General features: G+C 33.2%; 4 protein-coding genes across 8 annotated transcripts; 2 read left to right on the plus strand and 2 right to left on the minus strand.

Moving 5' to 3' along the window:
* Positions 1-6,277: 6,277 nt before the first annotated feature.
* Positions 6,278-10,682, plus strand: LOC123230271 (F-box protein At2g26850-like). The gene is made up of 5 exons (XM_044656415.1): positions 6,278-8,033; positions 8,213-8,292; positions 8,374-8,552; positions 9,087-9,161; positions 10,184-10,682. The coding sequence occupies exons 1-5, from the start codon at positions 7,368-7,370 to the stop codon at positions 10,369-10,371; spliced, it is 1,188 nt and encodes a 395-aa protein (XP_044512350.1). The 5' UTR covers positions 6,278-7,367; the 3' UTR covers positions 10,372-10,682.
* Positions 10,683-10,876: 194 nt separating this feature from the next.
* Positions 10,877-12,016, minus strand: LOC123192027. The gene has a single exon (XM_044604505.1). The coding sequence runs from the start codon at positions 12,014-12,016 to the stop codon at positions 10,877-10,879; it is 1,140 nt and encodes a 379-aa protein (XP_044460440.1).
* A 2,459-nt stretch (positions 12,017-14,475) lies between these two features.
* LOC123192332 (protein N-lysine methyltransferase METTL21A-like) lies at positions 14,476-18,471 on the plus strand. 2 transcript variants are annotated; one of them, XR_006496859.1, is made up of 9 exons: positions 14,476-14,659; positions 14,729-14,796; positions 15,449-15,568; positions 16,188-16,261; positions 16,352-16,409; positions 16,485-16,586; positions 16,991-17,102; positions 18,083-18,329; positions 18,374-18,471. XR_006496859.1 is itself a non-coding variant. In XM_044604842.1 (8 exons), exons 1-8 carry the CDS (start codon positions 14,589-14,591, stop codon positions 18,201-18,203), a joined length of 726 nt encoding a protein of 241 aa, XP_044460777.1. In that variant the 5' UTR covers positions 14,476-14,588; the 3' UTR covers positions 18,204-18,471. The 2 variants fall into 2 exon arrangements, 1 of the variants encoding a protein (XP_044460777.1); XM_044604842.1 differs by having other exon boundaries at positions 18,083-18,471.
* Positions 18,472-18,949: 478 nt separating this feature from the next.
* Positions 18,950-25,404, minus strand: LOC123192277 (Holliday junction resolvase MOC1, chloroplastic-like). 4 transcript variants are annotated; one of them, XM_044604761.1, is made up of 6 exons: positions 25,047-25,404; positions 23,553-23,658; positions 21,677-21,729; positions 21,201-21,332; positions 20,360-20,432; positions 18,950-19,413 (listed from the first exon to the last, which is right to left on the minus strand). In XM_044604761.1, exons 1-6 carry the CDS (start codon positions 25,380-25,382, stop codon positions 19,280-19,282), a joined length of 834 nt encoding a protein of 277 aa, XP_044460696.1. In that variant the 5' UTR covers positions 25,383-25,404; the 3' UTR covers positions 18,950-19,279. The 4 variants fall into 4 exon arrangements, with proteins under 4 accessions (XP_044460696.1, XP_044460697.1, XP_044460695.1 ...); XM_044604762.1 differs by lacking the exon at positions 18,950-19,413 and adding an exon at positions 19,459-19,727; XM_044604760.1 differs by lacking the exon at positions 18,950-19,413 and having other exon boundaries at positions 19,924-20,432.
* Positions 25,405-27,873: the final 2,469 nt, after the last annotated feature.

Genomic DNA, 27,873 nt, shown 5'->3' on the forward strand with positions numbered 1-27,873 from the left:
ATATACCTATAGTATTTCTCTTCGCCAAGAAAAAAAAAAGTTCAATTATTGCTAATATTTAGCATGTCTAAGTGTCTAACCACATTTTTTCAATAATCCAAGTTACAGTTTTTCAATATGTAAAACTTCAATTATTAAGTTAGATTTACCCTTAAAAGAATGTGTTTTTAGACATTGTAAATCATGTTAGGTTATATTTTATACGACTTATCATACTCACAAGTTATGTCATACCGTGACTTGTCAAAAAACGACTCATGCTAGCTAGACAAGACTTAAGGTACGAACCATTATTTTAGGTCATGCTAGGCTAGATCTTAAGGCCTCTTATATAGTTTGCTCATTCTGCTTGTCATGACTCTCATTGGTTGTGTTCTTTTTTTTATAAATGGTTAAGCTATGCTATAAGCAGATCCGTAGACATGTTTAGGTGTTTTAATTTAAAAAAAAAAAAAAACTAGATAAACACGACGCAAAATCTAATGCATGAATAATGAGTTGAATGATGGCAACATTATATTCTTTGATGAATAAAATCATGCATTAGTTGTAACCATAGCTAAAAGTCATCTTCATATTCCTAATAGAGGTATTTTCGATATTGTTAATATTCTCCTCTAATTCAATTGAAATGGGAACAAACAGTTGGAAATCTTATTTAGATTAAGAATCCTTCAATTCTTCTAATTTGATTGTAATTTCTTTCCAATAATCATATAAATATGAAAAGTTACCTAACAAAAATCATTAAACAAGAGAAAAACATTATAGATAGCTCTTAAAATTCATATTCACTAATGAAATGCACATAAGTTCATAATTGTATTGTCGATGTAGATGTTTCGACCATCTAACCAAACCATATTTAAAATGCTGTTACTTTTACATTTTTATTACTTAGTAATAAGCATGCCAAAATCTATCTAAATTCTAATAGTAGTTATTTTAACTATGGCCAAAGGACTATGTCCCCCAAGTTTTGGTGTGTTTTTAAAGTCACACTTGCAGGGTTTGAAAAACTAGAAGTCCCACTTATGAGCTAATTTTTGTTAAAAGAGACAAAAGTAAAATTGTTATTTCATTAATAATATTAAAAAAATATAAAATTTATTATATGTTCCCCCCTCCCCCCCATAGTTTTAAAAACTAATAATTTCATCCTTGTCTAAAGTTTTCTAACTTTCAAAAGTAATATTCTACGCCCCCAAAACTTAGAGATTATTTTCTAAATGCTTTCTGGCCACCATCTCCAGCAATTGGCGACAATCAGATTTTCACTATCTGATGCAAGAAGAAGCAATGAAAACACATCTTCATTGATTCTAGACGAATCAACAAAGATGAGGGTCTTCATCGATTTTAGAAGAATCAACGAAGTTGAAGAAGACTCGTTTTCATCAATTATTCTAGAATCGACAAAAATACATCTTCATTGTGTCATCAGAAAGCTTCGAAGGGATAAAGGTGTCGACAAGATGGTGGATTGAAGCGTTTTCTCTGGTGGTCTAAGATGGTGGTTGAAGAGTCTTTGAAAAATAAACCTTAAGTTTTTTTAGGGAGAGAAAAATGTTATTTTTGAAAGTTAGAATAGGTATGAGTGAATTTGTTAGTTTTTAAAATTGTGAGGGAAAACATAATGAATTTTTTTAATGTTATTAATAAAATGATAATTTTATTTTTACCCCTTTTAGTAGAAATTAGCCTATTAGTGGGATTTCTAGTTTTTTAAACTACGAGTATGACCTTGAAAATGTACTAAAATTTCGGGGGTACATAGTCCTTTGGCCTTTTAACTATTTGCACAGGATTTTGAATTATGTGTGTCGTTTGGTGTCAACAAATCACATCTGCACACCTCAAGTTCATTTGATTCCAATGCAAGGAGTCCCTTTGATTATTGTATTGAATTCAATGTAATTTTTGTAGCGACTCACTTTTAACGCCCCACATCACTTCAATTATTGAGACACATAGCGATGAAATACTTAATATTTAAAGAGCAATACTTTATATATATATTTTTAATACATAATTTAGATATATAAATAATATATTATTATATAATTATATGTTATTTTATCTTTAATTTAAAATCATTTAATTATGTAATAATAAATTATTTATGTGAAAAATATATACACATAGATAGAGGTGATAATGAACTGTGTCAGCTCCGGTGTAACCCATCTGGCCTAAGCCTAAGACCTATATAGTAACAGGTCTTATAGAGCAGGTAACCTATGGAAAGTATGACTCTCACGACTTAACCTTATATATATAAGGTTGGGTTAGACTCTATAGCAACAAATTGAGTCTTACAGTAACGGATCAATCAATTAATTTTAATAAAAAATAATTATTTATATTATAATTATTAATTAATTAATTCTTTTACTTTTTAATAATTATGAAAACAATAATAGGTTTTGTGTCAAGACCTAAAGTGTCGACTTAGCCCACTATTGCCCTTTTAGGTCAAACCATTTTTTTGTATTCTAAATCTAGTCTCAAATTAACTTGACCTATTTAACACATCTATAGTTTTATCGATATTTAAATCCTAGCTATAATCATGTGTGGTTGCCCATCATTGATTGAAGATGCTAGTCCTAATTCAATGTGAACATTGACCTAAAACTAATTGAATTGGGTGGCCGTTTTAGGTGCATGTTAAGATCTTATCAAATATTTATGAAGATACTCACATTCATTGAAGCCTCACATTAATTGTCAAACAATTATTTTTATTTGCTGAAGTCGGCAATATTTATAATAGCAAAATGACATCAAATGTGGTTGAGTGAATTTATTATAATGAAAAAAATTATGTGGACACATAGTTGAAGTATATAAATAGATATATAAATAATATATTGTTACGTGATTGAATAATTTTGAATTAAAAATAAAATAATATTTAATCATATGATGATGTATAATTTGTATATTCATTTTTATGTATTCAAAATGTATATAAATACCCTTAAAAGATATATTGAGTAACAAAAAATGAGATGTCATATATAAGAGATTATAAATTTAAATTTTTTATGATGATATTTTTAGATTAAACTTTTAACTTATCTGATTTAGTGGTTGTAAGATGAGTTACTAGATGTCGAGTTTGACCTACACGGTGAAGTTATTTCAACCTTGAAGAAATGATTGAACTCACATATATGCACTTTCTCGTTAAAAAAAAAAAGTGCATATATAATAGACCGAAAGATTATTTCCCACTTAAAGTTTTAATATAAAGACAAATATACACTCGTAGAATTTCAAAAACTCAAACATCAATCCATGGATTAACTGCTGTTAAAATTTTCTATTAAGACTACAGATAAAATCGTTATTTCATCAATAATATTAAAAACGATATAAATTTATCTCATTTTCCCTATCAAGTTTTGAAAATTCACATTTCACCCTCTAACCTCAACTTTGAAAAGTAACTTTTTCCATCTCAAATCACTAGGTTTTTCAACCCTATCCAACGATGGCGACAGTGGCCATCACTATCTCCACCTTTAGTCATGTCGTCTCCCTCTTTAACAAACAACGTCGATGGAGATGAAGAACTTCGACTCTATCTTCTTGTCTCTCCGTCAAGGAAGAAACAGACGAGACGATTTCGTCGACAGAGACGAAGTTCTTTGTCTCTATCAACATCGCATGCTGAGGAGGGAGACAACTGGACTAAAGGTGGAGATGGTGGCAACCACCGTCTCCATTGCCAAAGAGGAGAGAAAACCCTATGGATTTGAAGAGGCAGAATTGAGGCTAAGGGTTGAAATACGAGTTTTTAAAACCTGAAGAGAAAAATAAAATAAAATGATATATTTTAATATTATTGATAAAATAATGATTTTACTCTTACCCTAAATAAAAATTTTTAATAATAGTTGCTCTATGAGTGAGTGTTTAGATTTTTTAAATTCAATAGATATGTATTTATTTTTATATTAAAACTTAGGTGGAAAGTAGTCCTTTGGCCTATGTAATATTGCTCACTTGTAATTGATGACATGTAACATTAACTTTAATTATTTAGCTTTGTCAAGATATATTCATAGTAAAAATAGCAAATTATGCAAACCCTAAAAGTACACTGAAATATTTCTATGTATAATTAATTTTAATAATATTTATATTCAAAATATCAAGGGTTTGTATTTAACCAGAAAAATAATAAAAACAAAAATAGCTTCCAAATACTATAAATTATTTAACATGTTTTAATTAGATTGTCAAGCCAAATTAAGATAGTTTATCTATACATTATCTACCATTTCATTAATAGACAAATCATTAGATTTTATAGCTAAATATATTATCTAAATAAAATATTGAGCTTGTTAAATAATAGCAAAACATTTATGTAACAAAAGATCTATAATATATTTCAGATGAGAAATGTTATTTGTATCCACTCGAGTATATAAATTAGTATATATTTAATATATACTAATTATATAATTAGATGTTATTTTATTTTTAATTTTAAATAATTAATCATTTGATGATACATTTCAAATATGTCTTTTTTTAAAAAAAAATAAATATGCATAATTTTATTGATTTCAGATACACTAATTTGCTAGTAACTTTGGTTGATTCAAATGAATTTGAGTGGCATAAATATCAATCCACCACTTAATTTTCATAACAATAGTTAAAGGGTTAACATTAACTATTTATTAAGTAAACCTATTATTTGGGTAATTAATTAAAATATCCCCCTTATAGGGTTGATTACTTATTACAATTATTGTCAATACTTTAAAGTTTATACATATATAATTAAATATGTTCAAGGGGTTAGATCAACTCATGATAAGGTCCAACCCATTTGATTTTGGCATCGGTCATGCTAAGGGTCTTGGGGCATGATTTGAAGTCGACATGAGAAACATCATCTTCTTGTTGGATGTAGAACTATCGATGAAAGGGAAAAATGGTGAGAGAGTAACCGTTAAAGGAAGAGAAAAGAAATATCATCAGACAATAAAAAAAATCTTAAGAAATAAACGGTTACTTTTCAAAATTTAACTTAAAGGAGAAAAATATTAGTTTTTAATATTTAAAGAATAAAATGAAATAAAATATTAAAATATTATTTATAAATAAATATTTAAGATTTTTAAAGGCCAAACGACTATTTCCCACCCAAGGTTTAGCGTTTTCTCAAAAGTCCCCCTTTTAACTATGGAAACACCAAACACCCACCCATGGCCAGTTAGATTTAACCAAACCCTAACGGCTGAAAATTTTATCTCCTTTTGCCCCCCTAAACTTTAAAAACTGAAATTTTCCCCCGCCTAAGTTTTAAAAAATGACAGTTTCACCCTAGGGTTTGGTTTTGAAATCTCCGGCGACCTCTCCGGCTCCGTTGCCGACGGCCGCTCCCTCCGGAAGCAACCTCTCCTTTCGGCGATCTCTTTCCTCCCATTTGGAGGTCCGATCGGCGCCCAGAGACGCCGTGGGAGACGAAGACTTCGTTGGGAAGACGAAGTTCTTCGTCTTCTCAGACGAAGCCGATGCCGTCGTCCTCGTCTGGGAAGACGGTCGTCTTCCCAGAGGTCTTCTTCTGGGAAGACGATCGTCTTCCCAGACGAAGACGACGGCGTCGGCTTCGTCTGGGAAGACGAAGAACTTCGTCTTCCCGACGAAGTCTTCGTCTCCTACGGCGTCTCCGGGCGCCGATCGGACCTCCAAATGGGAGGAAAGAGATCGTCGGAAGGAGAGGTTGCTTCCGGAGGGAGCGGCCGTCGGCAACGGAGCCGGAGAGGTCATCGGAGATTTCAAAACCAAACCCTAGGGTGAAACTGCCATTTTTTAAAACTTAGGCGGGGGGAAAATTTCAGTTTTTAAAGTTTAGGGGGGCAAAATAGATTCTATTTTAGTTTATTTTTAATATTATAGCTAAAATGACGATTTTTCCCCTACCACCGTTAGGGTTTGGTTAAATCTAACTGGCCATGGGTGGGTGTTTGGTGTTTCCATAGTTAAAGGGGGGACTTTTGAGAAAACGCTAAACCTTGGGTGGGAAATAGTCGTTTGGCCATTTTTAAACATAAAAAAAAAAATTTGAGAAAATATCACACTTAATGGGAATAAATCCTTTGGCCTTTTATAATATGATGTGATATTATTGGAACTTGGAAGAGAGGGCATGAAGCGACCTGCAAGTCTTTTCGGGCAAGTGGGTTGTGCACATAAATTGACGGAGATATTTGAGGAATATAGTAAAATGGGTGGTTTCATATCCACGAAAACAGAGTGATAAATCTTTGAATGCCCTACAAATTTCTCGTTCAACCGTTGCCGCCCATTTCATTCTTTCTTATTTTTAGTAGTATCTCTCTATCTTAACTTGTGTAAATTATCTGTTTTTTAATTTGCCTCCAAGAAAATCAACTAGTTATCATTTGAGATTTGTTGAAGAAGATTTTGGTGAACTGGGTTGTGAATTGACCCCACAATCCCAGCTTCATCATAACCATCTTCACAATCTCTATCTCTTTGTCTCTTTTGTGTTCGCTTTTATGTGTTAGTGACTGTGTGAGTTGGGTGGTGCGCCTAATCGTGCTTCAATTTCAATCTCACCTACCCAGATCTGTGCCTCTCATTTTATCGAATTTTTCAAAACGTTTCTGTTTCTTAAATCAACATTCAAAGATCTTTGGAGATTTGGGTCTTTGTATCTAGACTTGTTATCCGTCCTTTTAATTTTATTTTCGTAAGATTTCAAGGTGTCATATATTCCCATATCAGATCTCAATCTACCCCACTTCTTCATTCCCCTCCTCATTTGATGCATTCAATTTAACTCATTTTCTCAACCCCACTTTCTGTGAAGAATGACGTTTTTTTCCCTTTTTATTTTTTACTAAAACAAGAACAAGGAGCCCTTAAAGTAGTTTAGCTTCTTTTCATGTTGTAGATTTGGTTTTATACAAGATTTTTTTTTGGTCATCAAAGCTTGCTGATTGATCGCTGTTTAAGGTTTCTACGTATACAATACATACCAAAATTTATATATCAATTACATATACATTTCATTTTATTCTGATTTAGAATTTGCAAGCAGGAGGCCCACTGTCCGGGTTTGGTGGGCTTTCGTTGAACCATTAAAAACCCGGGTTTATGTGAATATCTCACTTTGGTTTTTGCCCTTTAAGAGGGGATTGATCACTCCCAGTAAGAGGAGAAAGAAACCTTTTTTTTTTTTTTTTTTTGAGTTTCCTGTTCTTTACCATTGTCTTTTCCACTATTTGGTTTCTCCGTCCCGTTGATTAATCTTTTGGCCTTGTCATTTTTGCCAAACTTGAATTTGACCCGTTAAATAAAATACCACTTTTATAATGCTACTTTACTTCTTCATCACCGGTTTCTCTTTTATTCTCTTTCTAAATTCCCTTCCTCTAAAGCCACTTCCACTGTGGGCAACTGAGTTTAGATTATTGTCTCTCTGGTTTTGGAAACACTCGTCAATCTTTTCCATTTCTGCCTCCATAAAGAATACTTTTAAATTCTCTATAATTCCCTCTGTAAACAACATGGCTCTAACCTCTAAACTTGATCATTTTGCTGGTGAAAGTTGTGGGGGGATGTCAGTTTTAGACTTGCCTGAATTGGTCTTGGAATGTATCCTGGAAAAGTTACCTCCTTCAGGGCTTTGTAGCATGGCTGGTGTTTGTAGTTCGTTGAGAGATCGGTGTATGAGTGATCATCTTTGGGAGAAACACATGAAGCAGAAATGGGGTAGAATTATTGGCCCTGCTGCTTATAGACAGTGGCAGTGGCATATGGCAACGAGAAAAGATTCTACCAATCTTAAACAGGGTAAACAAAAGCTTTGGATGAAGCTTTTCTCTATAGTTCAGTTTTTATCATGGTTTAGACCAAAGGTTGAAGATAGTTACAATCAGAAGAGTTCCAATTCTTTGCCTGTTCATTCAATCATGTCCTGGTATCTTGCTCTTGAGAGTGGCCGCTTTTGGTTCCCAGCCCAGGTCTATAATCGTGAGGTACTGACACAGCAACAATAACTAACGTTTTTATCTCCATATTGTTATCATCTGTTCCGAAGCTTCAAAAGTGATTTTTTACTCCGAAAAAGTTGCAAAAAAAAAAAAAAAAGAAAAAAAGCTAACTCGATGAAATTTGTTCAGTTTTTAAGCAAATTTTGTTTTGGGGTGTTATGCAGAATGGTCATATTGGGTTTATGCTGTCATGCTATGACGCTGAACTTAGCTATGATCCGCGCACTGGCTCCTTTCAAGCCAGGTAATTTTAGAAAGATGGATTAAGAATTAGGAAATTTCTTACTGTCGTGGGTTGATTTTTGTAGTTCGGTTTGTGTTGCAGGTATCCACCTCATGGAAGGAAGGTAGTTGCAATAGAGCATGGTGTACCATGGGAAAGGCTTAGGGCACCACCTAATGATACTACTCCTCATGATCTTCACATTTCTGATTGCTTGAATGAGTTACACCCGGGTGATCACATCGAGATTCAGTGGAGAAGAAACAAAGAATTCCCGTATGGTATGTTTCATTTACTGTTTTCTTCTGTTAGCTGTCTTTCATTTCAGCTTATCAATGCCTTATAGATCAATTGAAGTAGCTTAAATTGTTCATTTTTAAAGACTTTTTGTCAAGTTTTCTTCTGGAGTTTTTCCCAGAATGTCAATTGGTTTTAGGTTGCTTGAAAAAAGGAAAGTGATGCAAAGAATTTATGTAGTAAAATGATTGCATCTAGTAGAAAAGAATTTTGCTGTGTCATCATTTTCTTGCAATCTGCAGAAACTGCAAATTATTTGGACAATCTTCTTTCATTGAGAGATGGCCAGTTCAAACTGAATCATGTTATATTATAAATTGTCAAGAAAATGGAAGATGTCGTTTTAATGATATGTTCATAATAGTCAACTAAAATTCCATCATACAAAATGCATATCTCACTAAGTAGCCATAACAGTAGACAACTAATTTATTTTTAATTCATTCTTCTTGATTTATATTTGAAATATGTTTATAATTATTTACTGCTTTCTAAGATTTCTCACATATACATTGCAGGCTGGTGGTATGGTGTTGTAGGCCACCTAGAATCGTGTGACGGAAATGAAAATTTCTGTCGATGTCATAATAGCGGTGAGTTGATTTCACCTTTTCCCCTTTCAATTTGCACTTTATGCTCCATGTGATTGCATAGATATAAAGTAGAAGGAAACAGGACTTTGGGAATTTAACAACACCTTGTGGTCGGAGGTCTTGTGTTATTGCTGCATCTTCACTTTCTTTGTGATCTTAGAAATTGACTAAACCATTATAGGGTGATAAAAATTTTCTTCTTGTTCAGTGTATATGAATATTAAGAGAAAACACAACATCCATTGTAGAATATAAAACTCACTTCCGTTGATGAGACCCAGGTTTGGTTAGGTCTTTTTCTTGAATCCAATTTTATAATACCTAGACCACTTGGTCTGCCTATATGATTGGTCCCCGGGAAAAATCATTGTCATTTTGTCATAATTTCCACCAACATTGTGATAACTCATGTCTCAGTGGAATATTTATGGCCAACCGCACTGAAAGAACTCAATGTTCTGTTGTTTGCGAGTTGGTCATCTTTCGGCTATGCGGGGCAGCACTGGCTATTTTCATCTCCCAATTTTTCATTTATTTTATACCTGCCTTTGTAGACAATCTGAGCACTGTTGTTTTCAAGTAAAGCACATTCAGGATGACCCACTAATGAAAATTATCTCTCTGTTACCTCATCATAAAAGAAAAAGCAAAGGATCTCTTTTGTTGCTTGCAACTTGACAAAACAGAGAATGTATATATTTATGTCACATAAATAATCTTACACTTTAGTGGGACAGGAATGCAATTGACCCTCACTTTTGCATTTTCTATTTGTCATTTGCATAGGTCAGTTTTTTAAAGACTAGCAATAATTTTATTGTTTGTTTCAGCCAAGCAACTTGTCAAAAGATCTTTGCAATCTATAGGATCATGCATAGTATTTTGTGAAATGTTGTCAACATATTTCTTTTTCAGTAATTTATAGTAGCATCAGCTGTAAAGTTAAAACTTATTAAGGTCAATTGTATAGTTGAATTTTTGTGATAGAGCATAAATTTCTGACATTGCATTGGTTGTAACAGACACTGTGGTCTTGGAATTCAATCAGTATGCTCCTGGCTCACGGTGGAGAAAAACAATGATAGATAGGAAAGATCATAGGGAGGAGGGAAACGAGGCAGATGGATTTTATGGGGGAATCAGAAAGCTTAGGAGTGAAGAGGAAATCTCTACGTGGAAGCGGCTATGGCCAGAGGAAGTCTTGGAATAGGCTTTTCTGTCAAAAAGAGCACTACACTTTGCCACAATGTGATCCCAAAACCTATTTTTTCTTGTGATTTAGTAGATTATTGAATTCGAGCTTTTCAAAAGCATCTTTAAGAAGCTTACCATAGGCTTCTGATTCTGTTGCATTAGATGTGGAGGTCATGTTCTTTGCCTTTTTCTTTAGAAAATTTTCGTGGGAGATATTTAAGGCTTTTATTCATAGGATTCTTATCCATGAGAATTGCCTCCCATTGATGCAGAAATTGATGTACCATATTCTACGGCACAATAAATAATAGGTTTTAGTTGGTTCTCTCTTGATTCTCCACTTTGCTGCTTCTTCTGTCATAGACTATAACAACTTTCAAATTAAATGGGCAATTGCTTTTCTATGTGCCTATCTTTATTTCAATCGCAAGTTTTATATTTGATAAACTTAATACAAAGGCTATGATAAAATTGTGAAGAAGCACACACAAAATGATGTCTTTGATTATGCGCCAAATGTGTTAATCGGCATAACTTGTCCCATGACCCATGCAAAGAAAGAGCTTAGGCCTGTGTTGGATTGTTGTCATTTTGGTCATTTCAGACACCCTTTCCTCTTCATTGTATTGGCCTGATTTCATGGACTTAAAGCTGAATATCCTTGTGTAAATTCTCTTGGGCAATGTTGCACTTTCATCTTTTTGCTTCTCTTCATTGCTTGTTCTTCCCATGGATGCACTCTTGAGTAGAAATTTCTTAATTTTTGGCCTCTTTGATCCCCTTGTACTTGCCCCTTCACCTTCTTTATTGCCCTCTTTGGTCTCCCCAGGTTCAGGCCCATTTCTGAAACTGGGCTTTCCCAGTTTTTGTTGGCCCGTTTTCACAATCCTGGCTTGTCGAGAAAATAATACTCCTTTGGGCTCGGCCAGCCTTATGGATCTTCCCTGTTCTTGACGACCCATATTCCCTTTCTGATTGAGCTCCATTTCCCCATCTAAATTTGGTCTTAGTTGTTTGATGCCCTGATGATTTTTGGAGCTAATTGAGCAATTAGCGTGCTTTTTTGGGCTCCTGGCTCGCAGCGGTGACATAGAGCGAGCACGTCTACGAGTTTTCTGTCTCTCTTCTCGCTTGACAGTCTCCAAGGCCACCATGAAAGGATCAAAATCATCATTCCACAAGCTCCTAAGTTGAAATGGGAATTTCAGCCTCCCACTTGGGGACCTTGGTGAAGACAAAGTTGAGCTATTTTCAACACTATTACCATATTGCAGGCGAGGAGGAGGCTTTAGAGGCATCACTTTCCCATTACAAAACAATTCATCAGCAAATGCCATGGCAGGAAGTGATGACCCTTGGCAATGCTGCTGCTGCTCTTGTTGCATGCATGGCATCTCGAAAGTTGGGCTCGTTTCGAACTCATCATCGGCGAGCTTGAAACGACAACTGGTATCAAACTCGAAGTCAATGAAACCAGAATTTGCATCTCCATAGGAAAGTGGTGTGGTTGGCTCGGTTTCAACATCATAGAAAGATTTCAAAGGGCTTGTAGTAGGGCTAGTTGGGACACTAGAGAAACACAAACGGTTCATGTTGAGTCTTTTGAGGCTGGTAGGTGCTCTCAAACAGAAAGAATCACGCCCAGGCATCACAAACTCCATAATATTCAGAAGAACACATAATTGTGGAGAGGGTTTCACTCCTGAATAAAAGGGAAGTAAAGGGTGACATTAAAATAAGAACAGTAGGGTTTCATATGATTCCAAAGTATGGTTCAAAGATAATGTCATGCATTAATGCATGCCAAGTCAATAATGCATTCATGTGGGAAGTGGGACAAGAGGGTTTGAATTATGGAATATAATACATAATGAGAATATTTCAAGGAAGACCAAATCACTGTCTTTATTACACCCTGTTTTTGAGATTCAAGGGATATGCTGCCTAATTGTGTGAACAAAATAAATTGCCTCAAGCAATGATCATTAATCAATTTCATTATTCTTGTATACGGTTATAAAACACTTCTGTAACATTTTAGATCCAATAGTTCAATTCACTATTAGGATATTGTTTATTTTGGGCACATAATTTATCATAGTTTTACTTTTAAGCTTTGCAAACCAAAACGCATTTTGATAGCTTAAGTTACTTCTGGATTTCGCAAGCTAAATACATCTTGACAACTTAAGGAGCTTATAAATTGTTTAACTAGTCATCATCTTAGCACCTCAAATGATGTCAAATGCATATTTATATCCAGTATTTCTCTTATGTTTTGTCAATGTAAGATTCCTCTAGATATCTCAAACTTTATTGTAATTCATAAAATTTTAAACATATCTAATTGAACTATTTGATGAAGAAATTGATTTAATGTATAAATCTTCTCGATCAACTATAGATCTGTAGAAACAATTTTTCTTTCTAATAATATTTACAAAAATGATAATTTTTGAATGAAGTTATATCCCTTGTGTGTGTTGAAAAAGAGACCTAACTCAAGTTAAATAACTATATATGAAATACAATAGGTCTTTACAATATACTCACATAATGCCAATGAAAAATTGATTTTGAACTATATATTTTCCGAGTTGTTATTTTTATCAAATAGAAAAATAATCAATATATACCTACATAAAAATTCCAAATGTGAATGTGTACTCGACCTTCTAATCCAATTTGTCAAAGTGAAGAAGATGACATGACCAAAAGCATCCCAAATTCGATGGACTCGTTTGTTTTAAGGTGAAGTGTGAGTCACAGGGCAACAAATAGAAATGGACTGCCCTGTGACAAGCCCCAGAAGACGCCGTAGTCCACGGTTTTATTTGTGCATGAAACAGTTTTTTGTAAAAGCATCGAAGAACATATTTTGTGTTTTTGAGACACTGCAATTAATCAGCGGCCATGTTTTATCGATTAAATTGGATTTTTGCGAGATTATATCCAGAATTCGCCATGTACAGCCTGGCTTCAAATACTTATTTACCGGAAAAGTTTAAGCTAAAATTCAAAATTATATTCGTGATAGTTAAAAAATTTAAACTCTTATTTATTACCTAACTTTTTTTAATTTTTTTGTTAAAAATAATAAAATAATTATTTTACTGTTTATATTAAAAAAATATAAAATTTGTTATTTTTTCCCCTTAGAGTTTAGAAACTAATATTTTCATCTTTGCTAAAGTTTTTAAACTTTAAAAATTAGTATTTTCACCCCTAAACCTAGGGTTTCCATATTTTTCAAACTAAACCGCCCTCCAAGACTTTCAAAAATAACAGTTTCACCTCTATTTTTCACTTTCAGTATTCAACACCCCTCCGGTGTCGTCTTTGGTCTCCTCCTTCTCTTGATAAGATAACAGGTGGTTTAGGATAAAGATCTCCATCTCTTCGTTACGCTATGCAACAAAGAAATATCTTTTCATCGCAGCATCGTGTGATGAAGAGATCTCATGGAGATCTCTACTCTAAACCACTTGTCATTGCATCAGAAGAAGGAGGACATCGGAGATGACATCAGAAGAGATACCAAACACTGAAGGTGAAAAGTGAGAATGAAACTACTACTTTTAAAAGTTCTAGAGGGTGACTGAGTTTGAAAAATATGAAAATCTTAGTTTTAGGGATGAAAATGTTACTTTTTAAAGTTTAAAAAATTTAGACAAGGGTGAAATATTAATTTCTAAAACCTAAGAGAAGTAACAAAATTTATATTTTTTAATATAAAAAGTAAAATAACTATTTTATCTTTATTTTTAATAGAAAAAATTAATAGAAGTTGAGTTATAAGTAAAAATTTAGATTTTTTAACTATTGTAAATGTGATTTTAAATTTTAACTAAAACTTGGATAAAAAATAATCTTTTTCCCTTATTTACGAGTAATGGTTAAGGTTTGCCTTGATAGCCCTCAAAGGATAACTCGAGAACAAGAATTTTATTCTATTCAACGGCATTTCAAGAGAAAACTTTAACTTAGCTGTTGGCATGTAGTGAAAATTTTACTGCAATGAAAAGGTTTATAAAAAACATATATTTACATAATGACCCAATAACATTTACTAATTGATAAATAAGCCTTTAATTCATCAATGGATAAACAAATCCAAATCCTTGAAACTCATGTCTACCAATTGAATATTAGGAGGTCTAATTGCGATAACCCCATTTAAACTCTGTTTTGTCAGCGGCTGAAAACATAAAGTTCCAATTTTGTGCTCTCAGAATGAACAGAGAAGACAAAGGAGAAGAAGAAGAAGAAATTGTTTGCTTGGAATCCTTCTTTATCAATAATGAGTAAGTATAATCGTTCTGTCTTTGTTAAATTGATTTATGGTTCACTTCGCCCACTCTGTCTTTCTGCAGTTACCAGCTCACCACTTTCACTTTTGGCTCTCAAGTTCTTCAACTCTTCTGCCTTCAGTCTGCTTCTAGTGAGTTTGTTTCTATGAACTAATTTATTCAAAGGATTTTTTTTCTTTTAATAATTCTGTGCTTTAATTCGTTATTGTTATTTAGTATGGTGTGCTAAAATAACTGGCAAAATCAACAAACCTAGGAACTATTTGTTTGTGTCAAGAACCCAGGTCAAAAAGTTGCAGGATTCATGTGAAACTTGGAGATAATTAGTTTGCTGGGTTTAAGAAACAAATGTTGCAGTATTTCATTTTCAAAATTATATTTTAGCATGGCATGAGATGAACTGGGGCAAAGAGGTGCATCGTATGATCATGATGTGCTCCGAATATAACTGTCATCCCTTTATGGATTTTCCCTTTTTTCATTATATGGTTAAAAAGACCAATATTGGACACAAACAATTAATCTTTTGCCTGAGCTAAATTCAATAGCCTGGTGGAAATTTTACAATGATCGAGTTATTTCTAAAACCACATCTCCCTGCATAGGACAAGAGTTTGAGTTTGAAATGTTAGTCAGCTTTCATCATATATTTAATGGTTCTTAGATGTACAATGGAAAAGCTTATGTTACTGTGGCTGGAGATGATCTCACTACGTTTACTGGCAATATATATAATTGATAAATGGGTAGAGTGAGCTAACGATCTAAACATTTGTGGAACAGCTGATTTTGATTTGACAGGACAATTGGTGTGGCCTGGTGCTATGCTTATGAATGATTACATCTCAAAAAATGCTGAGCTGCTGCAAGGATCTTCTATTGTTGAATTAGGCTCTGGTGTTGGTAAATTTTCTGTCAACAGTTTTACCTGTGACCTTGTCTACTTAATGAAATCTAAATCCAAAGTATTTCCACTTACTGGTTAGTGAACAAAGTAGAATTTCTAGATAAATCTTATAATTATATGTGGAGATTTTTAGAATGATAAGAAATGACTGTCCTACCTAGTTGCACTGGTAATCATATGGGTTTTCATATTATCAAGAAAAAATGATCATTAAACATGATCTAATGTAGCTGGATGATAGACAACCATTCACCTGCCAATATCACGCAGTCATCCATGCATACATATATAAGTTCATAATGACAAATACAGTTTATTTCTGTGTGTATAATGTAACTATGTTTGCATGCACATGAATGAAAAGAAAAACTGTAGTTGGGAAAACAAAGCATACATTATTCTAGAGACATAAAAAGTGTCTTCAGAGTGTGTATGGTTCATAAATGCAATCCATTAGCCTTCCATGCTTTGATCCTTTCTACTTGTTTTTATGTGTAAAACCTCTCTTAAGTTACGTTTTTTTAAGTCCGACCTGGTAGCATTTTAGGCTTGGATTATTACTTGGTGTCCATGTAGAAGGAAAGACATGTCTGATGGTTACTTCCTGGAATACAGGAATTACTGGCATCCTCTGCAGCAGATTTTGCAGTGAAGTTGTTTTAACTGACCATAATGATGAAGTGCTCAAGGCAAGGTCAAAAAAATTAAACTATAAAAGTTTGTGGCTTCGCCTGTAATTTTCTTTATTTTGACTATTTTAGCTATCCTACATTTTTCAGATTCTGAAGAAAAATATTGATCTCCATACATCCATGGAAAATCCTAGTTGTAAAGCTGGTGAGGAAAAAAATCTTAATTTGGAACAAAATTATTTGTATTAGCTGATGCCTTTTGGTTGTTTCCTTTATGTAGGATTAGGAGTTGAGAAGCTAGAATGGGGGAATTCTGATCAGATCAACCAAATTTTACAAAAATATACTGGAGGATTTGATCTAATTCTTGGAGCTGACATTTATATCCTGTGGCCCAGATTTTTATTTATGTTATTAGCTCAGGTTTCTGAAGAAATATATGTATGAAGTAGGAGAAAAATTGGTAAGTCATAAACATACAAAATAGTTCTCTGAGCCTGAGATTGATAAAGCTTTCAATACAAACGAAATGGGAGTAGAGTCAGTTGCTAGAATAAAGCAAAACCAACATCTGCAATCTTGTCTCCAATTTTTTGCATGTTTCACACTACATGATAATCATGCCACTATATCCATTTTTTCAACAGATCTTCTATTTCCTGATGCTAATTTATTTTTGCCAATAAAATCATCATTTCTTCAAATAAAGGGTTTTGCTTTCTCTTTTGCCTTGTGCCCCTGCATCCTTTATTGGTTGATGTTAAAACTTCCCTTGACAGTGTATAAGCTTTCAACAGTCGAGCATTCCTCCACTATTTGACACTGTGGAACAATTTCTCCGCATCAGGGAAAAAGGACAGTGCAAATTCATTCTAGCCTATGTATCCCGAGCGAAGATGTAAGCACCAATTCTTTTTTCCATCTTCACAAATTGGATATGTTTAGGTTTCCTCACATTGGATCTGTATGGCCATCTGTCTATATGTTTATAAAGGGTAATAATAAAGCAGTTCATTGTGTTTCACCTGCTCTATCAGGGTACACCTGGTCTTTGTACATTTATGCAAATTACCTTCCCCAGATATTGATTCGATGCATTTTAATTGTTGGAAAGTGAAGATATTTTCAACTGATATGACTCAAATGATTAAATTGGTTAAAATTGTTTAATGAAATGAACAAAATAAAATTAAGCACTCTTTTGTTTGGGGGTATTATATTGTCTTTGCACTCTTACCTGATATTTAAATACAAAACAGAATGCCAGTTATTTGGAATAAAATTTGAAAAGAAACTATGTATTTCATTTTTTTTCAAAAACCTTCTGAAAAGTACAGATTTTCTAATTGTTAACTCTTGAAGCTTTAGAATACCTAGTTGGTAATTAATTATTTTTACAAAATTCTGGATGTTGCCATAACTATTGCCTCTTTGATTATGCTGTATAGAGGTTTCTGTGTATATTCAAGGCCCATTCCTGTAATACTTCTGTGTACCATTTGCATAAGAGTCTCGCGTTGTGTTTGCCTCTTTTTTCTGGAATATCATTATATACAATCTATCTAGCTGCTTAAACCAGCAATGCCAAAATTCTTTGGTACTAATTTTCAGTACTTGGTAAAAGATCTTAAAGAATGTTAGTATTTCAGTTACTAACATTTATTGTTGTTTTGAATATTGTTCCCTTTAAATTTTGAATATAATCATCTTTAATTCAATATTCTTGTTAGATTACTCTTTACTCATATTTTTAGCTGTTTGATTTTACAGTATGTTATTATTTCTAATATTATTATTACCAAGTTGTTTCAGAGGCACTGCACATAACTTTGCAATGTAATCTTATATTTGTTCAATTATACTATTCTTTGTGGGCAGGATGGACACAATGGTTATCAGGGAAGCTGCTCGTCATGGAATGCTGATAAATGAAATACCTGGAACTTGTTCTGTTGTTGGAAATCTTCAAGGAGTTATTTTTGAGATCACACTTGAATAGACATGTCAACACATTGCAAATGACAGCTTATTAAGTGAAACCAAAGAAAATCTGGGTAAGACTGGGAAACAAGAAAAAACAGTTATGGATCTTTCATTTTGCTCAAAAAGTAATTTAGAGTACTAGTTGAGTTCAGGGAGCAAATTTCTTGGTACTCAGAATTTATCTTATCCTGCTAATCATTTGAATAGAACTGTTTATTTTTCCTGGGGGGTGTAGCTTCTATGCAGTACATTGAAGAAGAAAAGAAAAAATGTGTTACCTGTCTTATGATTGTCCATGGTTATATGTCATCGGTCCTTTTTCAAAATTTTCTATTAGTTCTCATTTGGGTTTCTTAGTAGAACTTTTATCGTATAATCTTTAATTCAGATAAACATTTGTTCTGATGAAAGGCTTCTCTGCCTGCTCTGGAAGAGGGTTTTCAAGAGTTCGCAATTATTCTAAACATGGATACCAAATTGGCTGAAGACATTCAATCATTCATACAGTATTGGCATGTGTAAACGGACAACATGCTTGTGCACAATTGCATATGTTTGCCTCTGGTTACTTCCTTTTTCCTGTGATTTTTTTCTTAACTTTAGATGGAGGGTTGCTCATCATGTTAAATAAAAGATTAGCTATCTAAAAGATGTATTCATAAATCAAAAAAATTGGGATGTATAAATATTGATCATATTTTTAACTTGAAATTCTGTTCTCATCCATAATATTTTTTAAGCAAAAACAATTAATCAAGTCTATTTATATAAAAGGCACAAAAAAATTTTATTAACATTATTTTTACATGTACAAAATGGGTATTTCTAATTTCATTTCAAAGATTGATGTTAATTCAACAAATTCTACATCTTCTATAACTAGACTACACAAAGATTTCAAAGCTACAATGAGTATAAGTCCGGTGAATAATGGTCATAATTTATAGCCATTCTCAACACCCTGTTCTTGTTACTTGCATCTCTTGCTCTAATTCTCCTGAAATAATTCATCCCTTTACACCCTGCTGATGTTCAGAAGCTGAAAGCAAATCAAGGTCTATGTACTGAAGAAGCTAGTTTAATGTTAGCAGTTCATTCTTTCGAAGTTGTCACATCGTTTGATATGATAACTTCCTCATTTGAAGGAACCAATTCCGTAGAGAGACTTGATGAATCTAATTTCAAACCTTTACCGTATGCAGCAATCAGAAGAGCCTCAGCCCTTCCTGCAATCAAGAAAATAGAATTTGAAAAAGAGCACTAACTTGAGATGGAAGACAATGAAAACAAGGTGGGTGTACATTGCATGGTTAATGAACATTTCAGGAAGTCTCCTAGTATTGATAGTTAGTTGGACTGTTACATGCAGTGATAAACCTGACAAAAATTTAGTTATCTCCTGTGTTGGCTGCCTATTTGTGCAACCGTCAAGCATTTGAGATGAGTCACCCCATTCTAATGACTTTTAAAGGATTGAGCAGAAGAAATGCCTCTTTCAAGCCAAGTTGCTTCTTCATCATCAGGATCGATACATACCAAATTGAAGACAAAATCATACACAAATGAACTCAACATGCCAATTTTGGAGGCAAAATACAGCAATTTCGCTAGTTTTTTTTTTTTTTTTAAATGAAAGCCTAGTGAGACATCGCAACTGACATAGTTTTACAGATCTAACTGAAAAGAACTCGAAAGGGCCACACGAGCAAGCACCACACGGGGCTACTTGAAAATCTGAAGAGATGAGGACTTGCCTCCCATTGACAATCTTTGAAAATGAGTAACTCATCATTACAAATGTCTGATTGATCCAAATCAGGCAGTCAGCACAAAGGTTAAAGTACAACAGCACTCATGTCCCTTCCCAAAGAAAAATCTTGAGAAGTTCAATGGGGTGAACATAAAACATATGTAGGGAAGTTCTAGCTCACAAAATGATCTGCACAACTAGCGTAGTGCTGTCATTTCCTCTGCCAGAATGTAACTACCACAATCTCTTCACTTGTGCCATTCTAATATTGAAATTAATTTGAAAAAGTAATGTCGAAAAAAGTAAATAAAAAAAATGCAGATGATATGCAGAGGTTACCAAGTTCACACTCCAATAAATGGAGTACACTTCTCTAAAAGCATGATAGCATACAATAAAGCAAATGGGATCGAACAATGTACCATGATCCTTTTTCCGTTTCAGTAGGGAACTCAAAGATGGAAACAATGTTGAAGCAAGCCTCCTACTGTCATCCTGAAAAAAAATTCATCATCTATGCAAATAAAGGAGGTGTATAAGATCCAACTGATTCAAAAGTTTTAAATTTAAGAGAAAAGGAGCAACAAAGTGTTTCTCACAAAGAGCGTTGCAACAAAACAGGGAAATGATACAGCTTATAAAAAAGCTTGTTAACTTGCCATAAAGAAAGAAAGCCAGAAAACCCATACATGAGTATAACAAAAAATCTCTACAGTGAATTCCACATGATTGAAGGCAAGGATTCAATTCATAATTAAAAAAGAAAAGAAAATAACTGGAATCAGTTTAAATGGTGCATGTTGAAAATATTTAGATGAAGACTGGAAAGAATTCTTCTCTATGTGATCCAATGATGCTGCCCGTTCCCTTTCTAGTCAATAGTGAACACAAATTGCAATCAAAAGTGAATTTTCGTTGAGAAAAGTTGTCTCTCGTGACTTGATCCACTCTGCCACCTTGTCTTTTAGGTAGTATTATCCCTTTTTATGACAATTTTCAATGGTTCACATGAAGTATGCAGTTCTTTGCAGATAAGAGTCCTAGTGACTTTACTAATTATTCTTCAACCTTCTGCAGCTTTCTTGACTATTTTTTTTTAAAACACTTCCTCATGGATTTCAATGAGTGACAAATGAGATTTGGAAGTCAACAATTGACTTTTAGGGGTAAAAATAGTCTCCAGTTTAGGAATCTATACACTCATTTGAGACAGCTCGAGTAATTCTGAGTAACTAAATAAATAATGTGAAGATAGATACATACCTTCACGGCAGTGCCTCCCAGGAGTTTAAACTCATTCTTCCACATCACAGGTGTTACTGGAACTACAGAAAAGCCAGAGGCAACCAATATCCCAATCCATAAGCCATATCCATATCCTCCACTCCACCAACCCTTCAGTCAAGAAAAAGCTCATACTCTCAACAAAAGAAATAAAAGGCAGAATTTGTTTACTTCTTTTGCTTTCACTAATCATGTCATTAGACCAAACAATCCTAAAATCACATGACATACCTATGTGAAGTGTATAACTAAGTTTTTTGTTCATGTAAAAAACAGGACTTTTGTTAAAATGCTGAACATCAATTTAAGATCAAATAACTTACCCAAAAATAAAAAAGGTTTAAGATCAAATATGAAAGATACAAGAAGCAGATACACAAACATGATATGGTCATTCAAGAAAGAAATTGAAGAAGTACATATGATATCTCTTAAAAGGAGGAATTGTCACAAACCTGTTTCCCATCTTTTGGATAAGGGGTTGATTGCTCTATATATGCAGTCATTCCTAAAATAAGAAAAGCACTTATGAATAATCCTCACTGGAATTTTCTGCAAATCAACAACTCAACAACCCAACACAGAACCACAAACAACCAAAGCACACCCAATGCAAAAAGTTGATAACCAGAACTTAATTTCATTAAGAGAGAGAAAATATGTTCTCAGAAGCCTTTAATTACAATCCTCTCAAAACCTCATGAAAACAGTAACTGTAACTAAACTTCCAACAGTTCGAGGTGTCAGCCCTCCCTTCAGCTTTCACTGCCCTTTTCTTAAATTCACTCCCGCTGTCTTTTCCCTCTCCTTTCCAACTAAAATTCTTCTCCAATAACAATTTCTCCAAGTCTTTCATTCCATAGGTCCACGTTGTGTCCCCTTATCATTCGAATCTCCCCAAACCCCACTTTCCGCCACTCTCATTTCCTGCTCCATTTGGTTAGAATTGGAACCATGTCTTCTTTTGTATACCTTCCACTCCTGATTTCTATCAAGCACAAATCATTACAAATGCACAAAGTTGAAGAAAGAAAAAAGAAAAAGGCCAAAAGACTATTGCCACCCAAGGTTTACTAAAATGACAAAATTCCACCATTTATGTTTCAAAAAGCCAAATTCTCACCCGTCATCTAATTCCGTTAGTGAAATTTCATTAAGTGAATGGGTAGGAAGGTCCTTTTTACATAGATTTTTCTTTTTTTTTCTTTTTCCCTTTATTCTTTTTATTTTTCTTTTCCCCCTTATTTTTTCTATTTTCCTTTTTCAAAAGTTTAGGAAGCAAACTACAAATTTTTAAAATATTAGAGGCATTAATGAAATTTTTCAAGGGTTTTTGAAAATTTGAAAAAAATTTAGGGGTGTTTTTAGAATTTTTAAAATTTCAACATATCTCTCAATAATTTCAAAAATGACAATTACACCATCAAAGAACTTGCCGACAGACAACATTTTAAAGTTGGTTAGAGTTTTGATATTTTTTAGGAGTCCAAGTGATAAATTTTTAAACTGGTAACGATATTTTAGTAATTTGACATTTATATTAAGTGTTAATAGCAATTTTGTAATTTTAATAAAAGGGAAAAACACTCATTTCTTGAAAAACTTAACAAATTCACTAATAGAAATTGATAACGGGTGGAAATTTGGCTTTTTGAAACTTGGGTGGGAATTTTGTCCTTTCATCAAACCTTGGGTGGGAATAGTCATTTGGCATGGAGACATATTCTTCATGATAGCACAAAAACAAAGACTGCAGATAAACTGAAAAAACTCATTACCTAGAAAGTACATCACGTATAGTGAAATTCAAATTAAAAAAAACTGATTAAGAAATCAATTATACAAAGGGAAAATACAATATACCAATATCAATCCATCTCAAGCATAATTCAAAAATCTTGCAAATGATTGATTAAGGCCAACTGAAAAAGCTATCTAATTAAATTTAGCAAAAATAATTGATGTGGTTTATTCTTTTATAGGCTTTTTTATTATAAGCAGATATCTCTCGACCTCATCAAACCCTAATCTATAGTAAGCAGAAAACAATGGCCTTTGAAGACTAGAATAGAGTATTACAAAAGAAAATAAGGTATACCTAAAATAATGTAACTATTGTGTCCACTCATTTGTACAGCTTCAAAAAATGTTGGCAAAAACTTCATAGCACTTGAACCAATATCATTTATTATTAGGCATTCTTTCGAGGTAACACCCAATGAAGATTATATTATGTGGCCATTATTGAACACCCACCCCACCCGCCAACCCAAACAAACACAAACACCACAAGGGAAGAGGATAATGGTGAGGAGAAACAAAGTGTCATACCAATTGGAGCATCTAAGCTATGAAGCAACTGAACAATAGACTTGGCATCCAAACGTTTTCGAACTCTACCACCAACTAAAACTGGCAAGTGTGGAGTATCAAATACCTGTAAGATATCAATGCCCAATTAATCACTAAAAGAGATTTACCAAAGCAGAAAAGAAGGACATGTGGAGTCCAGCTGTAGCTTGACTAATCACTAAATGCCAATTTTCAAGCAATGATGAACTCCTTTATTTTCTTTCCCAGCCATGTAAAGGTCCCTACCGTACTATATTGATACATACCTGGACCATGTCTGATTGCCACTTACAATAAACCTCAAACATAATTGACCCTATAATGCACTAGAGAAAATTCACTGATTGTGGAAACCTCCACTAAAAAATGGCCAAACACACCACCTTGGTAGGCCAAACCAAGGATATTGATTACTCAAAATCTAACTAAGAGAGATTACAGCTAGCAAAACTAAGGGTTTCACTTGTCAACCAAAGGCTTGAAAATGAACATCAAAGAGGTTTATATAGTTTTACAAGGAGGGGAGAGGAATATACTCATTTGTACCATTTTAAATTTTGGAGACTCTCGAAGGATGAGCTCTTCTAGTCCTTACCGTTGTTTCCATCAACAGGAAGACTTTCTTTTCAGAGGAAATCAACTATGTATTCCTCATGATAGATGTTTAGTTGGCCATTTTGGTAAAGATAGGACATTAGCTCTTGTGAAGCAGATTCTCTATTGACCTAAACTTGAGCATGATATCATGTGTCACATTGTCAAGCTTGGAAATTAGAATACTACATTGTATATGCCTCTGCCAATTCCTCAAGCCCTTTGGGAATAAGCTAGCATGGATTTTGTTTTGGGGTTGCCAAAGACTCAAAGCAAGAAGGATTTTATTATGGTGGTTGTTGATTGATTCTCCAAGATGGCTCATTTCATTCCTTTTCATAAGACAAACAATGCTTCCTTCATGTTGATCTATATTTCAAGGAAATTGTGTGCCTCCACGGAATCTCGAAGACCCAGTGTGGCAGTGGAAGCCTCCACTAAAAAGGGCCAAACTCACCACCTAGGTAGGCTAAACCAAGGATACTGATCTTCACACTTTCACTAAGGGAGGTTAGAACTAGCAAAGCTAAGAGCATCACTTATCAAGCAAAAGCTTGTAATTCTATAATCTTAAACTTCAGTGCTTACAATTACAAGGAGATTCTGAGTATACTTAACCAATATGTGGAAAAATGAAATGAAAACAATTACTTGATAAAATATGCCATATAATTGAATTACCAATGCCACTGGACTATGATAACACGGTCAAAACGCAACATCATGTCAACAACATTTAACATTGTACAAAGATAACAAGTTTCATAATAACTCACAATATCACATATTTGCAACATTTAAGGTCAAAGTTAACAGAGAAAATCTTAATATTGAACATATATAAGTTAACTAAATGTTTAAAGAAAGACAGAAAATTACCTGAGCCGAGGAACCGGTGTGGTCGGTTTTCAAGACGGCTAATGCACCAGAAAGATCCGGGTCGATACCCAGAACCCATTTAGAATCATCAAGTGTTTGGGTTGGAGTTTGAAGAGAAGGGTAAGTAAGAGAATCGAGCCAGTTTTGCTTGAATTGGGCAGCATTCGAGACCTTAGTGGCCCTAATCCCTGCTGCTATACTTGTACTTACAAGTCTGCTCGTAAATGTAGAGTACGTGTTTGCAGAAACGGGTCTGAGTTTGGAGGAGACCATGAGTCTGTAATTGTAATTATATTGGGGGTGGCTTTGTGAATGGAGTATTAGTTCTGTTCCCATCAAGAAGAAATTGGAATTGAATTTCAGAGTCGCGTGTTTTCTGACTTTAAACATTCACTGTAACTTTTCATGTCTAAAATCTGTCGTGGGCCTTGGCCCAGAATGAGAGTATACATATCTTGCCATTCAATGGAGACTTATAATGTGCCCAGAATTCTGTTGAAGAGACAACGTATGTCTCCCAAGAAAGAATTTTTAAAAGGTGGCGACAAGTATGACCTGTTGGTTTAGGTAATATTTTATTATTAAAATATAAAGATTATTTTAAAGATAAATTACTTTGAAAATTATTATATTTGATAAAATTTGATAAGGATAAATAATTATTATGTTTAGTTAAAAATATTAAAATATTACTAGTAAATTATTTTACTTAAATACCTTTGAATATAATTATTTTTAAATATTTTTTATATTATTTGTTATATTAATTAAAATAAATTTATTTTTATCTTAAAAAATTAATAAATAATAATATAATTATAATAAAATCAAGATTATTTTAGTAATCTTTAAATACCTAAGGTGAAAGTAGTAATCAGATTATCACTTATATTACATGTCATGTCAGTATTGATAATAAAAGATAGATTATCAAAATAATCTATCTTAAATGAAACCAAACGGTCCCTTAGGGTTTTTCTCCTATCTATTTTACTTTTATTGAATAATTAGTTAATAATACAAATTCCATCGTTGAGAACTTAAAATTTTATAAACAACTGGCTTGGACATGTACAGTTCAATTACAGTGAAACTATTGGATATTAATAATAAATACTAATTTATATATAATGGATATAAATTAATACACAATTAGATGATATATTATAATTAATACATAAATTCATACTCTTTGTTATTACTCTTGCGAATAATCTTACTCATTTCAATTAATATATGAGAACAGAATCAATCTCACAAGTTAATATATTAAAACAAATCTCGTATTCATTTAAGAAGTCTGGAGGTCAATTGGTGAGAGAGATCACTAGAGAAAAATGAAGCATTGGGAGAGAGAAAGTGTAAGAGAAAGCAGTTAGAGAATACAAAATAAACCTTAAAGAGAAAATGTTATTTTTTAAAATTTGATTTAAAAAAATTATTAATTTTTAAAGTTTATAAAAGAAAAAATAAAATTTTAATTTTTTTTTAATATTATTAATTAAATACTGGTTGTATTTTTAAAATTAATAGATTTAATAAATATTTAGATTTTAAAAAAAATAGTGGATGAAATTTTGTGAAAAGAGTGAATCTTTGGTGGAAATAAACTCCTTTTGGCCCAAGTAAAATTACTAAATTATCACTAACTTTTTTTTTTACTTAATATAAAATTGTCATACTGATATCTCCTTCTTGTATTCACTTTTTTCTTCCTCTTCTCAATTTTTGCCCCAATGACAGTAACCAACCTTGGCCCCGATTTGACTTTCTCAGCTTCGATTTTGACTTCCATCAAAACCATTTTTCTCGATGACTTCAACAATTCAAGGCTCTCTCAATTTTTGGCCGGTCTTGTGCTTGAGACCGTCTGCAATCACTACCAGAAGATCGCGGTGGAAACAGAGGCACTAGGTGCACGAGACAAATGGGATGGAGGAGGAATCGTAAGAAACTTTTATGTGGTTCTCAATGTCATCTACAAATTTGATATCAGGTAGATTTTGTAAGGTCTTTTTGTTTCCTTATTGATTTGGGATTGTAATCCTTAAGGTTTGAGTTCAGATTTTAATTATCTAAGGGCCAAAGGACTATTTCCCACCCAAGTATGTTGTTTTCTTATTATCCCCTTTTTTACTTTAAAAATTTTAAATACTCACTCATAAGTAGTTAAAATTAACAGAACTCTAATCCCTTAAAATTTTATCTTTTTTTCCTTCTCCCAAAATTTTAAAAACTAAAAGTTTTTTTTTCAATCTACGTTTAAAAAAATGACAATTTTTCCCTAGGGTTTAGTTTTCAGATCTTCGATACCATTGTCAATCGTCTATCCCTCTCGAAGTTTTCTCTTCTTCCGACGGTTTCTCTCCACCTATTTGGACGTCTGATCGACGTTGAATGAGAATCGGGAGACAAAGAGTTTCATCTTCCCCGACGAAGCTTTTCATCTTCCAAATGAAGATTGACGTCAAACGGGTGTCCAAATGGGTGGAAAAAGATCGCTGGAGGGAGAGGAAGCTTCGGTTGGGAGGGATCGCCGATAATGTTACCAGATTTAGCGTTAGAGAATTGGAAACTAATCTTAGGGAAAAACTGTCATTTTTTAATTTTTAGTTTTCAAAGTTTAGGGAAGGAAAAAAAGATTATATTTTAGTTTATTTTAATATCATAAATAAAATGATGATTTTACTTTTATTATCATTAATTTTAATTAGTTATAGGTATATTTTTTAGATTTTCAAAGTTAAAAGAGGATTCTTGAAAAAATAATATTCTTTATGTGGGAAATAATCCTTTGGCCTTATCTAAGCGTAAATTATTAGTTATA

Source organism: Mangifera indica, chromosome 12, assembly GCF_011075055.1.
Source record: "Mangifera indica cultivar Alphonso chromosome 12, CATAS_Mindica_2.1, whole genome shotgun sequence".
Lineage (NCBI taxonomy): Eukaryota > Viridiplantae > Streptophyta > Magnoliopsida > Sapindales > Anacardiaceae > Mangifera > Mangifera indica.

What these genes read in the sequence shown, in the direction of transcription:
- LOC123192027 (XM_044604505.1), bottom strand. Translation starts at nt 12,016, where the DNA reads ATGGAGTTTGTGATGCCTGGGCGTGATTCTTTCTGTTTGAGAGCACCT.
- LOC123192277 (XM_044604760.1), bottom strand. Translation starts at nt 25,382, where the DNA reads ATGGGAACAGAACTAATACTCCATTCACAAAGCCACCCCCAATATAAT. An exon ending in ACACCGGTTCCTCGGCTCAG is followed by an intron (nt 23,659 to 25,046) that starts GTAATTTTCTGT and finishes GATATCTTACAG; the next exon opens with GTATTTGATACTCCACACTT. An exon ending in ATCCAAAAGATGGGAAACAG is followed by an intron (nt 21,333 to 21,676) that starts GTTTGTGACAAT and finishes TCTTGACTGAAG; the next exon opens with GGTTGGTGGAGTGGAGGATA.
- LOC123230271 (XM_044656415.1), top strand. Translation starts at nt 7,368, where the DNA reads ATGCTACTTTACTTCTTCATCACCGGTTTCTCTTTTATTCTCTTTCTA. An exon ending in CCCAGGTCTATAATCGTGAG is followed by an intron (nt 8,034 to 8,212) that starts GTACTGACACAG and finishes GGTGTTATGCAG; the next exon opens with AATGGTCATATTGGGTTTAT. An exon ending in AAACAAAGAATTCCCGTATG is followed by an intron (nt 8,553 to 9,086) that starts GTATGTTTCATT and finishes TATACATTGCAG; the next exon opens with GCTGGTGGTATGGTGTTGTA.
- LOC123192332 (XM_044604842.1), top strand. Translation starts at nt 14,589, where the DNA reads ATGAACAGAGAAGACAAAGGAGAAGAAGAAGAAGAAATTGTTTGCTTG. An exon ending in CTGCCTTCAGTCTGCTTCTA is followed by an intron (nt 14,797 to 15,448) that starts GTGAGTTTGTTT and finishes TTTGTGGAACAG; the next exon opens with CTGATTTTGATTTGACAGGA. An exon ending in TGAATTAGGCTCTGGTGTTG is followed by an intron (nt 15,569 to 16,187) that starts GTAAATTTTCTG and finishes CCTGGAATACAG; the next exon opens with GAATTACTGGCATCCTCTGC.